The sequence below is a fragment of the Aquila chrysaetos genome, chromosome 6 (assembly GCF_900496995.4).
Source record: "Aquila chrysaetos chrysaetos chromosome 6, bAquChr1.4, whole genome shotgun sequence".
Taxonomy (NCBI): Eukaryota; Metazoa; Chordata; class Aves; order Accipitriformes; family Accipitridae; genus Aquila; species Aquila chrysaetos.
Window position 1 is genome coordinate 31,762,457 of NC_044009.1, and position 13,028 is coordinate 31,775,484.

The 13,028-nt window shown below is 36.6% G+C and overlaps 1 protein-coding gene across 6 annotated transcripts in view; it reads left to right on the forward strand.

Moving 5' to 3' along the window:
- The window catches only part of LRP2 (LDL receptor related protein 2), a 135,106-nt gene that overhangs the window by 60,480 nt on the left and 61,598 nt on the right, over positions 1-13,028 (forward strand). For all 6 annotated transcript variants that reach the window (XM_030018645.1, XM_030018647.1, XM_030018646.1 and 3 more), the window contains 6 exons: positions 422-650; positions 1,772-1,949; positions 3,958-4,086; positions 8,105-8,271; positions 11,727-11,870; positions 12,827-12,936. In XM_030018645.1, the coding sequence (XP_029874505.1) occupies positions 422-650; positions 1,772-1,949; positions 3,958-4,086; positions 8,105-8,271; positions 11,727-11,870; positions 12,827-12,936 (957 nt within the window). The remainder of the gene's footprint in view (positions 1-421; positions 651-1,771; positions 1,950-3,957; positions 4,087-8,104; positions 8,272-11,726; positions 11,871-12,826; positions 12,937-13,028) is intronic.

A 13,028-nucleotide genomic window follows, 5' to 3' on the forward strand; every position in this document is an offset into this window, starting at 1 on the left:
TTTTTGAGCTCCTCAATGCCTTGAACTCTGTTTATGGCCAGTCACGTGGGCCTCTTCAGTATAGCACTGTTGACATTATCAATGCATGCCTGTAAAAGTACAAACCCATATCAAATTATTATTTAGCAACCAGAGAATCAGCTTATAATCAATGCTGAAAAACAGTGATAACAGTAGCTTTTTTATGCTGCTATTATTGACAAATGAAAACAGCAGTAGAAGCATTAAAAGAATTTTTGCAACAGAAATTATGGTAATATCTTGAGTAAGCGTGTTGCTGAAATGAATAATTTCGGTATCATTGTGTAGGACTTTTCTTAAAAAGGTTGTTTCTATTTTTTGGCTAATGAGTCTTCGTGTAACGTTTCTCAATAGGCAGCTAGGTTTTTTTCAGATTGGTAACCGCAAGTTATTTTTTCAGTGCTCATGTAATGTTCTGGACTGACTGGGGCCAAAACCCTCGAATTGAAAAAGCCAGCATGGATGGCAAAATGCGAACAGTGATTATTAACAATAAAATCTACTGGCCCAATGGACTCTCCATTGATTATCCAAATAAACTTCTCTATTTTGCTGATGCTTATCTTGATTATATCGATTTTTGTGATTACAATGGAAACAACAGACGACAGGCGGTTGCAAGCGATCTGGTAAGACATTAATAAGAAACCATTGTTTTACCATGTCCTTACTGATAGTACTTAAAAACATATTTGCACTGTCATAGACTTGGATGTGTTTTTCTTCAAAATACTGAGGTGAAGCAGATATGAAGTATTCTAGCAGCTTTCTACAGCTGGAAAAAGAATTGCATATCCTATTCACAGTCTCTCAGGAGATCTTCAACAGAACCTGGAGCTGAGTGTAATCTTAGTGCTTTAGATAATTCTCATTTGTTCTGTTTGCATGCATGAAGTCTAAAGGTGACATCTGACACTGCCTACAGCAAATGCACCAGCTAGTTAGTATAAGCAAATACAGTACAAAAACCTGGAAGAACTTTACCGGGTCACCTTCTGTGAATGAAGATTGCTACTATTCTTGACAGCAGTGATAGGTTTTGTGCTGCCAGGACTTGCTGTGTGCAGGGCACTTCATGAAGACCATCCCCCTTACAGGCTATCTCCCAATGAAGTGCTGCTGTCAGCTTGTAGCACTGTCCCTGTACCAGCACAATAGTTCAGATATTCAGTTGGTACACATAAGCTGGTATAAATAACCGCATGTATATTTTCAAGAATTGAACCTTGGGGCTTTTATTTTTGGCTAGAGAGACAATTCTTGTGAAATAGGAGCTGGTGCAAACTTTCTTGCCCCACTCCTAGTTTTCTGAAATTTAGATAAGCCACCTTCTTCGACCCTCTGCTAAAGTATAGGGTTGCTTATCAGGGATGCAAGGTCTTGACAGGTCTGTAACTCTCACTAGACATTTCCTCTTGTGCCCTTGAAAATCTACAATTGGGTATTTACCTGTTGGTTGCCAGTGTTCTGCCTTACAGTTAGACTCCTTTGTTAATTCCTCATGCTGTACATATCACAGGGTCTATTTAGCATTTTCATTTTAAAAAATGTGTGTTTCCCCCATAATTAATGTCTTGTTTTCAGGCAATAGATGATATTTCATATTCTTTTGCTGAAAAACATCTTTTGAGACACAACTGCTTTTTTTTCTTATTTTTTTTAAATTATGCTCAGCTCTGTTGTTACTTCATTGCAAGCTTTAAATATACAAATCTCCAGAACTAATTTGGTAAACATTCTTACGTTTTAGATATTGCAGCATCCACATGCTCTAACTGTCTTTGAAGATTTTGTGTACTGGAGTGACCGCTATACTAATCGAGTAATTCGGGCTAATAAATGGCATGGAGGAAACCAGACAGTTATGATTTATAACATTCACCAGCCTTTGGGGCTTGTGGCAGTCCATCCTGTAAAGCAACCTAAGGGTAAGTTCAGCAAAACCACTTTGGTAATTACAAAAATAAGCCATGCAGTAATGTCATACATATGCACTCCTGGAATCAGTCTTGTCAGCAAATGGGCTGGGTTAAAACAAGTAAACAGTTCATACTATTGACTTGCAACTGAAGGTCATTTCAGCCTGTCCAACCTGGTGTTTAGGGAAAGTAACCTAGGCAGCATGTAAGCATAATGACTAGCCAAAAAGAATAATAGGAAAGTAGTATGTGCCACTTTCTTGCACTTTGTTTTGAATGTTTTTACAAGAAAATTGGAGCATTTTTGGAAAGGATTTTAAATTTCAAAATTTGTCTCTGTGGCATACCAGACTCACTTCCTTGTATGTTAATAACATTCTTTTAGACAAGATTACTGTCATCAACCTTCTCTGAAAGCACTTCTGCATTATTTTAATTGGTGAAATAATAATAATAAATAAACCCCTTCATTGCATTCAGGATTCCTGCTGAGATCATATGCACATGATCTTTTGCAGCTGGAAGACTGTTAAAAAAAAAAAAAAAAATTTTTTTTTCTTTCTCCTAGTTAGGGTTATCTTCCAAATCAGGCCTTTTGTCATTTCATGGCATGACTTGCAGAGTGGGAAATATATTGATATGAATATTATCTTTCATTTTCTGCTATATTTCTTGTGTATGGAGTGTTTCTGATTAAAAAATGTTACAATGACTTACTTTTTTTTTTTTTTTTCTTGAAAACTTTCATACCGGGGAGGGCAGGGACTTGCATCTGAGTAAGGCGCTAGTAATTTCAGTGCTATATTTGTTTTGGAACAAAACGTTCCTCAATCATGTTCAGAACTAAAGCCACTTGGCACTCTCACTGCAAATTGTACAGTCACCAGAGGGTACCATTAATTTATACATCATAGTTCTGGTTTAAGAGGTTTTATTTTACAACCCAAGGTTTAAAAAACTTTCTACCACTGGTGGAGAAAATGATTTATTTTTCTTCATTGTATTAAATTAGTACATTTTATGATCTTTCATTTAGAATTGTTCTGTTGTACTTTATGTGGCCAGACAGAGAAGGGAATAAAGCACTTGCAAAATAGCAAGTTTACCAATGAAGAAATAATTATTTGCTGATTGGAATTCCAGATGCAGTATTAAAACTATCATCTACTCTCCTTTTTTGTAAATCATTAGATCTCACACCAACTAAAGTTTGGATTTGTTAAACTGATGAGATGAATAATTTTCTTACAGCTTGAGTTCTGAGTTTATGCCATCATTTTATTGTCATCTTGTTAATTTGTTTTCAGTTCTTGTTAGTTTTTATATTAGGAACAATTGTGTCATCTCCTGGAACTTCCAAGCTTCTTAGACTAAGGCCTGCTGCAGTTGCTAAGAATGTACTCAAAATCTGACTTTTATTGCGAAGATGGCTCATCCTGAAAAATCTTTAGCGGCACGTTTGTGGAAGTGATCTAAATGGATAAATTTTAGTGTATAGTAATAATAGCAGTCAGTAGAGACCTTCTTCGCTGTCTTTTTTACATTTTACAAGCTTAGACTGACAGTTTCAAAGTCATCCAAGAAATTATGCATTGAACTCCCACTACCTTTGAATGAGATATAGGCAACTATTTTGTCTCTTTAGTTCTCACCAAGAAGCTTCAGTAAATAATTTAAATCCCCCATCTAGAAGGGTTATAATGATCAAAGACTGAAAATCCCACAGGCCTCCTAGTGCAGTTACGAAAAGTTTGAAAAGGAGTTTGAAAGATTTTCTATGATGCAAAAAAATTGAAAAGACCACTGTGATAATGCTACTGGTTTTACATGAAAAATTATATCCTGTTACAAGTGTATTGTATTGTGGTTCTTGGATATAACTTAATTTTTTAATTTTAAGGAAGTAGGAAAACTCATTTAGTGCTGGGTTGATATTATCGGTAGCAATGAGATTGAATATTCTTTCCAGTCGCTCATATTGTTACAATTGCTAATACTTTTTTTTTTTTCTTTTCAGGTATCAATTCTTGTGCATCATCCCCCTGTAGCCACCTCTGCTTGCTTTCTTCATCTGGACCACTTTTTTTTTCCTGTGCTTGTCCTTCAGGATGGACACTTTCTCCTGATAACAGGAACTGCATGAGAGGTAGGGCAGTAATAATGAGAGATTAAAAAAAAAAAGACCTGACATTGTCAAATCCATCCCTCTGTCAGGCAAAAAGCATATTTCAGATCTGTCGGCTGCTGCTCATGAAATCGAAGTTTGGGGCCATTCCAGGCAGACTTCATTTAGGACGCATGGAATATACTTGGCCTAAAGGTTTGGAGCCAGGTTCTGTAAAGAAATCAGGGATTCAAATGCTTCATTTGGGTGAAGTGGATGAACTCAATTTTTCCTTTAAGCACTTTAAAGAAGCCACGTTTTAAAATTTCTCAGCACATTCAAGGTTTTGCTGTTGGAATACATCTGGAAAAGACTGTAGTATCAGTTAGAAGTGAAAACATACTCTGGCAGAATGTTGTCCTTCTCATTATAAATATTCAGCCTGGAAACCTGTTTTTAAGAGTTGCAATTGTAAGAATGTCAGGATGCAGGACTAGAAGGGACTTTCTTGGTCACTCAAGTCTGTTTCCTTCTTGTCCTTGACTACCATATCATATGTCCCCTTTTGCTAGTCAAGCTCCAGTTTAAGATTAATTTTGTTTTTTACCCCTAAAACTCACTGAATGTCACAATTTTGATATTTGGAAACCTGATTTTCTGTTTGAATGTAGTCTTTCCCCAGTTTATGCCCATTTCTTAGGCCATTTTTGTCCTTCAGGATAAATAGCATTAGTAGTTCTCCTTCATCCCTGATATATGTTCTGTTGTATATATTTGAAGTGACTCACATTCTTTCTCAGCCTGTATTTTGCTAAGAAGTAAGTCACGATCTTTTAGTTTTCTCTAATGAGGAGAGATGCTTTCCCTGTTCCTCATCATTCTCTTCACCCAGTCTGAACTAATGGATTTTGGAATTCAGATCAAAATTTCATAGCTTGAGCTTTTTCCCTCCCCAGTGTAAAAAAATTATTATGCCAAATGCAGGAGGTCTAGAAACACAGCCTAAAATTACAGATGCTACAGGTGATGCAGCTGTAACAGAGCTAACCTTTGAAAACAAAACTTCATATAAAAAAGTAACACTGAACTTTCTTTGAATAGTCCATAGATCTCAATGATTTGTAAAAATCATGTAGACAATTCATTAAAAAAAAAAAAAAAAAAAAGTCACAAAAATTAAAATTACTGGCAGGCAGTTTGTGACCAGAAATTTGACCAGCTTAATTTTGTCAGATGAATCATTAACTATTAAATTTTCCATCAGTTGTACAGATATAAATTATACTTTGGTGCCTCCCTAATAAGGAAGGTTCAAATCACTGAAATTTAAGTAGAAGTTGTCTTTGGGATGAGCTAACACTAGAAATCTCTGTCAGTCAAAAGGTCCTTTTCTTTTAAAGCTATCTAAATTTTAAAACCCATATCACGCTCTTTTCCTGCTTGATACTTAGCAGCGTGCTCTTTAAAGAGCTATATTGCATTCACATTTTTCTTAGCAGCAGTAAGAGAATTAGCAATTTATATAATCTGAAATGAAGTGCAAGTTTGTTTATTTTAAAAAAAGAGGGTTTCTTTTAGAAATCTGTACTGGTTTTAGTATGTACAGGCTTATAAAGGGATCATGATGAAAGAAATGAAACATGGCAGTGATGAAGCACATGCCTGTGTAGAGGTTGACACAGTTCTGCCACTGAATCGAGCTATTGACAGTTCTTATCTTTATTGCCCACATGTTGCAAACTTCTCTGTTTCTACTTAGGTACAGTTGTGGCCCTTTTATAAATTACATAATTGCTCAATATAAATTGTGTAAGAGAGAAATAGAAATATCCATCTGTGAAGCACAAGTCTTTTAAACTATATGGGCTTATATTTTGTTTTTATATGGAATTTATACATTTAAAACAGTATGTAAAAAAAATATACAGATTTTGGGACTTTTTAAAAATAATGTATTTGCTGAAGGTCAACACATTGGAAAAAGTTATAAAAAAATATGCTGATTCCTTTCATGGTAAAAGATTTTAATTATTGCTAATGATTACAAAGGAATAGGCATTCGCTATTTCTTTTCTAACATTTACTATTATCCTTATCCTTGCTATCATTGTTTACTTTAATAGGCCAGCACAAACTTTCAGGAGAAAGATTAAACCGAGCTGTATACATTTGGCTGCCCAGTGTCTCTACAACACAATGATATTGCTGGTCTCTGCCTACTTAGTTCACATATTAAATACTGCTAACTTCATGTTGACGGAAAGGCATTGATTCTAGGATTGCAGCATTTCTAGCTTTACGTAAGATGAAGAGTGCTAATATTGTAAGATTGCCTTTGCACTTATTTTACTTTAAACTGCATTTCAGGTTGATGTTAAAGATGGTAATGTAGCAAGCCAGCTGGGAAATGAAGCAAGGAATTTATGCATATTAAAATCTTGTATTAATATGGTAAACTTGCATATTTAATGTAACAATACATTAATTTTGTACAGTTTATCATTTGTCATGTAAACCTGTATTAAGTTTAAGAATTGCAGAAGTTATATTAATGTCTATCTGATGAAGCTGCACAGATTTTAGGTCTGTATAGCTCTGCAGGTTTGCTCTATTGTCCATTGTATGAATGAGGAATAATCAGACTGTATAGATTTGCATAGGTGTTAAACTTCAAGGGAGCAATCAGCGAAAAATTTTCTGTAGACTATAATTGGTTTAAATGAGACTATCAAACTTCTCAAGTACAAACAGCCTAGCCTAGAGAATTCACATACCTGTATTTCAGCAGGATTCAGTAGTGTTGTACTGTGTACAATTAGAAAGGGAATAAAGACTCCAGGGTCCTGTATACATTGGAACAATTTCATATTAATTTAGCTGTTCTTTGCAAATGTTTTATAGAAGAGCACTGGCATGCCACTTTCTTAGGGGGAAAAAAAAAAAAGGAAGAAGTCCAAGAATTTCACCGGCAGAGCTAGCTATATATCTTCAGGCAATTTGCCAAAATGTGATGTTTGTGCCGAGACAAACGATATCTAAGCTTATGTCAAATTTGACAAATAGTTCCAGCTGCCAGAGAGAAGTATGGAGAGCAATTTTTGAGACATGCAATGATGCTGTGGTTTGTGGTTTTTCATTTTAAGATTTTCACTGCAAAATTTATGTAAATGTATTAAGCAGCCAGTGAAGAAAATCAAAACAAAAAAAAAGACCAAAATAAAAGAAGTCTTTCATCTATTATAAAAGAGGAAATGAGTTACTGCTACCCTTTATGCAGCAGTAGCAGCCCAGTTCCCTATCAAGTGGTAGCTTATGCCTATAGAGAGAAGAGACTAGAATTTGTTCTCCAAAGGCAAAAGCACAAGGAAGAAGGGAATTGGTGTTCAGGAGATTCTCTTCCACTACTCCCTAGCAGATGAGAAATGAAGTTGCTGACTCACACTTTAGAGCTCTCCAATGCATTTTCTCAGGTCACCTGACTAGATGCCCTTTGTTAATAAGATTTAAGCATAAGGGTACAAGTTTACCTAAAAGTAAATATACTATAAGGGAGTATGTCTACTGCCTTAGACGTAAAACAAGAAAACACAGTACTGCAGTTATATTTAATAATAAAGATCAGAAACTGCTGCTCTGACATTGGTACCTTGCTTGTGAATCCTGCTCAGCAGGCATTAGAACCCATCTCAGGCATGTCCTGTAGAGCCCTCAGAGTTTTGTCCTGCTGGTTCCCATTCTCAGAGATTTGAAAAAGCTGCTCAGAGCAGCTGTGTGAATGTACTTCTTCTCTCGGCCAGCAATTGAGTGATCCTGCCTTAATTGCTTGCACGTGCACTGTGATTGCGCAGTGCTGAAACTTTAAATGTTACAACAGTTACAGTAACTGATAACCTTACTCCTAGTGAGGGAACAAACTAACAGGTAAGTGGTTGCAAAACATCACCGGTAACATTCAACCATTCTCAGCATCAGGAAACTTTTGGGTGGGAGAGGGGAAGTATATCATAATGCCATTTTCTTGATCAGAGACAACCCTGAATTACATTATATGTTTTCACAGTTGAACACCCTTTCCTAATTGCTGTAAGAGATAATATAATTTATGGAATTTCTCTGAACCCTGAGGAGAAGACGAATGATGCTATGGTTCCAATAGCAGGAGTTCAAAATGGTGTTGATGTTGACTTTGATGACTCTGAACAGATGATTTATTGGGTTGAAAATCCAGTAAGTTAGTATTTATGTTCAAAATGTGCACTAAAATAAGACTTTTTATTTTAAAATAATGTTTTTGACTGAAATATATTAGCATTGCAGGTAAGAATTTTTATAAATATAATTGAAAGAAATGGAAGGGGGGGGCTTGTTGTTGTTGTTGTTGTTTGGGGTTTCGGGGCAGTGTCGTCCCGTCCGTCCCGTCCCCCCCCCCCCCCGGTAAGGCAAGGAAGCTTAATCTCTTTTGTAAATGAGTTTTCATCTTTGTCAGCTGAAATATTTGATTAATGCTATTTCCGGCTCAGCCAGAGACATGAACAGGAAATATTGGAAAGCATTGACAGAACCATACTCTCAGCCCCCCTTTGCTGTAGTCCACTCTTTCTCCTTTCACTTGACTTAGGACTTAATTCTGCAAACACAGCCAGAACACCTCTCCGTGGGAGCAGTACATTGGACACAGTGGCACTAAACAACAGAATGACAATATGTGCATCTAGTCTGAGCACTTAATGAAGAAACATAGTAGAGAAGCATCATTTCCTTTAAATAGAAGAAAATCATTGCAAAGTCACAGTTTCCAGGTAGCACGTGAGGCTTATACATCTAAAAAATAGTTTGAACTAATTTTTAATTGTTGATTATAAATGTTTGACTAAGCATTTTTAATGCTTGTCCTTAACTAAGAAATGATATGTGTTCCCTAAGGGTAACTTGCCACAAAAAATTCCCAATTTTTGCAGGATAGACACTTCAAAAAAAAAAAAACCTGTGGCAGTCTGGGAGATGGATGTGGTAGGAAACTGCTGATTCAGCAATATGTGTTCACTCTTGGAAACTTAAAAGCAGTTCTTTTTTCAAGAAAAGCAGTGCTTACATCTTGGAGAAGTATAATGGTAGATAAGGAGATTTCCGTAGTTATGTTTTACAGAAACAGTTCACACTAACTTGTTACCTGTCATCCACACAAGTTTTATGTTTTTTTTCCCAACCAATTTCCCTTACATTTTGCAGGTTTGAAGTAAAAATAAGTTTAAAAAAATCACTCATTTTAAAGCCTTTTCTGTGTCACTCATAAAGAAATTATAATTTATTTAATTATTTATTCTTTTAAAATTAGAATGTTTAATTCCCATGAAGTATTTAAATAGACCTATTTAAGCAAACCTTTGTCCAAGGAACTACATAAATACTCGGGAATCTATTTGATCCTCCATGCAGTCTGAAAAAATATTCTTGACAGATCTCAGCCAGCAGATACAGCTGACATTTACAAGAGGTTGAACAGTTCTGTAGGAGGTCATGGGCTGATATATCCATTAATAGAGCTGGCAAGTGAAATGCCAGGTGCCTCTGCAGGCTGAGTGCGGGTAAGTGCTGTATTTTTAGCTAGGTCTTGAGCTCCAGCCTGACAAACGTGTGGCTACGAGCTGTGCCCCCTGTCTGTACCCTTCACCTGCAGGCCTCAGGCTGCTGTTGCTTCCAGACACAAGCTGAGACACCCATGTCGGTCATGGCTTGCTCTCTGAAAAAAGATATTTCTCTGGTTTCTGATGACAGAAGCTTATTTGCCTACTTTCTTAAGTGTAGTGCTTATTCATTACCACAAGGCCTCTTCCTTAACAACCTGTTTTGCCTCCATCCATTGCATGTTAGGGTTTTCCTGGGGTTTGTCTACGCTTGCGTAGTTTGTAGCTGTAATTTCACTGCCAGTGTTGGCAACAGTTGAAGCTGTAGTTAGAGCTCAAGTGAACGTCTATCAACTTGTTCACCCTGTCTGAAACAAACTCAGGAAACAGAGATAAATATCATATTCTACTTGAAAATATCCCTATTCTACTTGAAAAACACTTCCGAAGTATTTGTATCTTCAGATGTCATGTTCCATAGGTTATTAATTGTAAATGTCAGTAATAGGCAGGAGAATTCCTAACTGTCTCTAAAGTGCCTATCATACTAGACACTGCTGTAAATATCCAACATCCATCAGACTCTCAAAGTAGGGTTTATACAGTACCAAAAGTTATCCTACTTTCCTACTTTTTTCTGTAGGCCTAGGGATTCAAGGACAGGTTAATTTGCAAATAGCACTACATTGTTAGGATTCAGCAAGCAGCACTCTACCGGTGTCTAAGAAATTCTGCCTATTTAAGCCAGCAGTGAATTTGGCCTGGAGTTCTTGTTCAGATTTTGGCCATCTGATATGTTGATTCCTTTCTGAAGCACCATTTCCAATTCTGCACTGAGATATTTAAACGGTCTACTGATATCATGGTAACAAATCAATTTAAGAATATGCATGGACAAAATGATTCTCTGTTTTTTACTGCTTGGGCCTGCTCTATCTCTGCTTCTATCTCCTCCCTTCCTGAACTGGGCTAGTGTTAGCTGCACAGCTTCTGTCTTCAAGTGATGCAAAGTTCAGGCTCTAATGGTGTGCTGTGTTTTCTGTCCCTTCGAGTTGGCAGTGCCCCTCTGTCTTTCACCAAAGTGCCAGAGCAGAACAGACCTACTGCATGTGTCGCCTCAGTGAAGAGCTGGGGTGGTGGGTCCCAGTGCTACCTTGTCTGGGAGCCTGCACCATGGGGTGAGATCTTCCCAGGACAGGTGCAGCATGTCTGCATCAGTGGAGGAAGAAGTAGTGAGAAGACAGAAACAGATTTCAACACCTGCTCAGAGCTCCCCCAACCCTACTGACCTCTTCTCCAAAAGGCTTAATAATGCATGATAGCTGCTGGTATTTCAATTCTGCATTAATACTAGTTGCAAAAAATTCATGTGACAATACGCAGGACTTCCGCAGAACTCCTGTAAAACTGACATAACCTGAAGAAAGCTCAGGAAGGCAGCTATAGTAACCCCTTCGGACCTTTATCTGGCTTGTCTCTCTGTTTGGTTCTTGTTTATATCATGCTTTAGCATCACACACTATAGCTAATACCATAGAATCTGCAAATCATAAGTTGTTATTCCAAAGGTTACCCTTATGAAGAAACCTGCAAGGATAATCTTAGTCTTGATTCTTGCTATTACAGCTTATTAAATATTTGGTTCTTAAGTATTTATGCATGGAGAGAATACTATTTTCCTTTACTAGATTTCAGGTATATTGAAGATGGTTAACTGAGGTATCCTGGTAAAAATCTTTTGATAATGAAATAGAAATTACAGAAGTGTCACTGTATATAGTTTAAATATATACAATCCAACCTTATAAAATACTTTATTTCTGTCAATCAGGTTTTGGTTGGTGAACAGTAATGCCTCTTCACACTGGATTTACAATATGATTTACAATAATATTTTTACAAGTTTATGCATTGAGCATATACAAATACATTTCTTTCTACTGGATTTTCATTTTGCTAAGAAAAGATTGTAATATAAAGTAAGTGCTCATGTACTTGGAATAGAACAGTGTTTTCTGCTCTTGACATTTTTTCACTTTTGTTATCTTTTTTCCCAAGGGTGAAATTCACAGAGTGAGGTCAGATGGAGCCAACAGGACAGTTTTTGCTCCAGCAGCTGTTATTGGTGCTCCTATTGGTCTGGCATTGGACTGGATATCTGCAAACCTGTATTACAGTAACCCAGGGACACAGTCAATTGAGGTAAGTATTTAAGAGGCACAACTGGAAAGTAATAGCCTAGATTTTTCACTGTGATGCGTACAGGTTGAAATTAGTAATATTTTTTTTTAGTGAAAAACTGAAATTAGATTTATTTTAAAATGCAAACGGTCTGTGTAGAAAAAATACTTTACAAACTTGAAGAGATAAACCTAAATTTGAGCATAGTCAGAAAGATTAAAAGCAGTATATTCTGGGAAATTTATCTGTGCATAGGTCTCTTTTTTTTTTCTTTTCTTTTTTTACCCTCCCTTCAAGTCATTAGGCTTCTGGTGTTTGACACACAACCTCTCTGATCACTAGAGTTACTATTACTATTCTCATTCCAAATCAATGTTCCCAATGCAGTGCCTCTGATAGTAAAGGAACGTTGCCATCAAATGCAGTAAGACCCACTCCCAAATGCTTTGATATCATATTATGTAGCTTTCTGGAGTCTAGCAGTCTGATGCTATGTGAAGGATAAAATTGCCATTTAGTGTAGGGGAATAGAGGATAAGCAATATGTAATACAGTAATGACTGTGAATAAGCCCAGCCATTAATGTCCTTGGCCCAAAACACAAATACATACTATTAAATGAAAAGGCAGCTAATTTAAACAAATAAAATTGAATACTTTCTAAATCAGCATTTCATCAACCTGTTCAGCCTGTAATACTTCCAAGATATTATGGAAGCTGAAAGATTAATTATTTTTATACCTAAGATGCTTACTTGTTAACATAGGCAGGTTCTAAGCTGCAAGCAGCTCATTCAAGGTGTGCATGTTAGAGAAGGGAGATGGTTAGAGTACAGAACAATGTGCTTGCTCTTCATAGTATGTGGGAGAGTATTCTGCAATTTCAACTCCCTGTGGATTTAGGCTTCCTTCCTTTAATTTGAAAATCTATCTTAAGTTCTATATTACATGCTCTGATGAGTTCAATGTTTGCATAGGTCCTGAAGCTGCATGGTGATGTAATGTACAGGAAAACACTGATTACCAATGATGGCACCTCTCTGGGAGCTGGCACGCCAATTGGTTTGACAGTTGATCCAGCAAGAGGGTAAATTTCCAAAATTGCTGTTGTCTTTGCACATAAGTATATTCTCCACATTTTTCTTAATTTTTAGGGTCTTCAGCTTCCATCCTGGATTT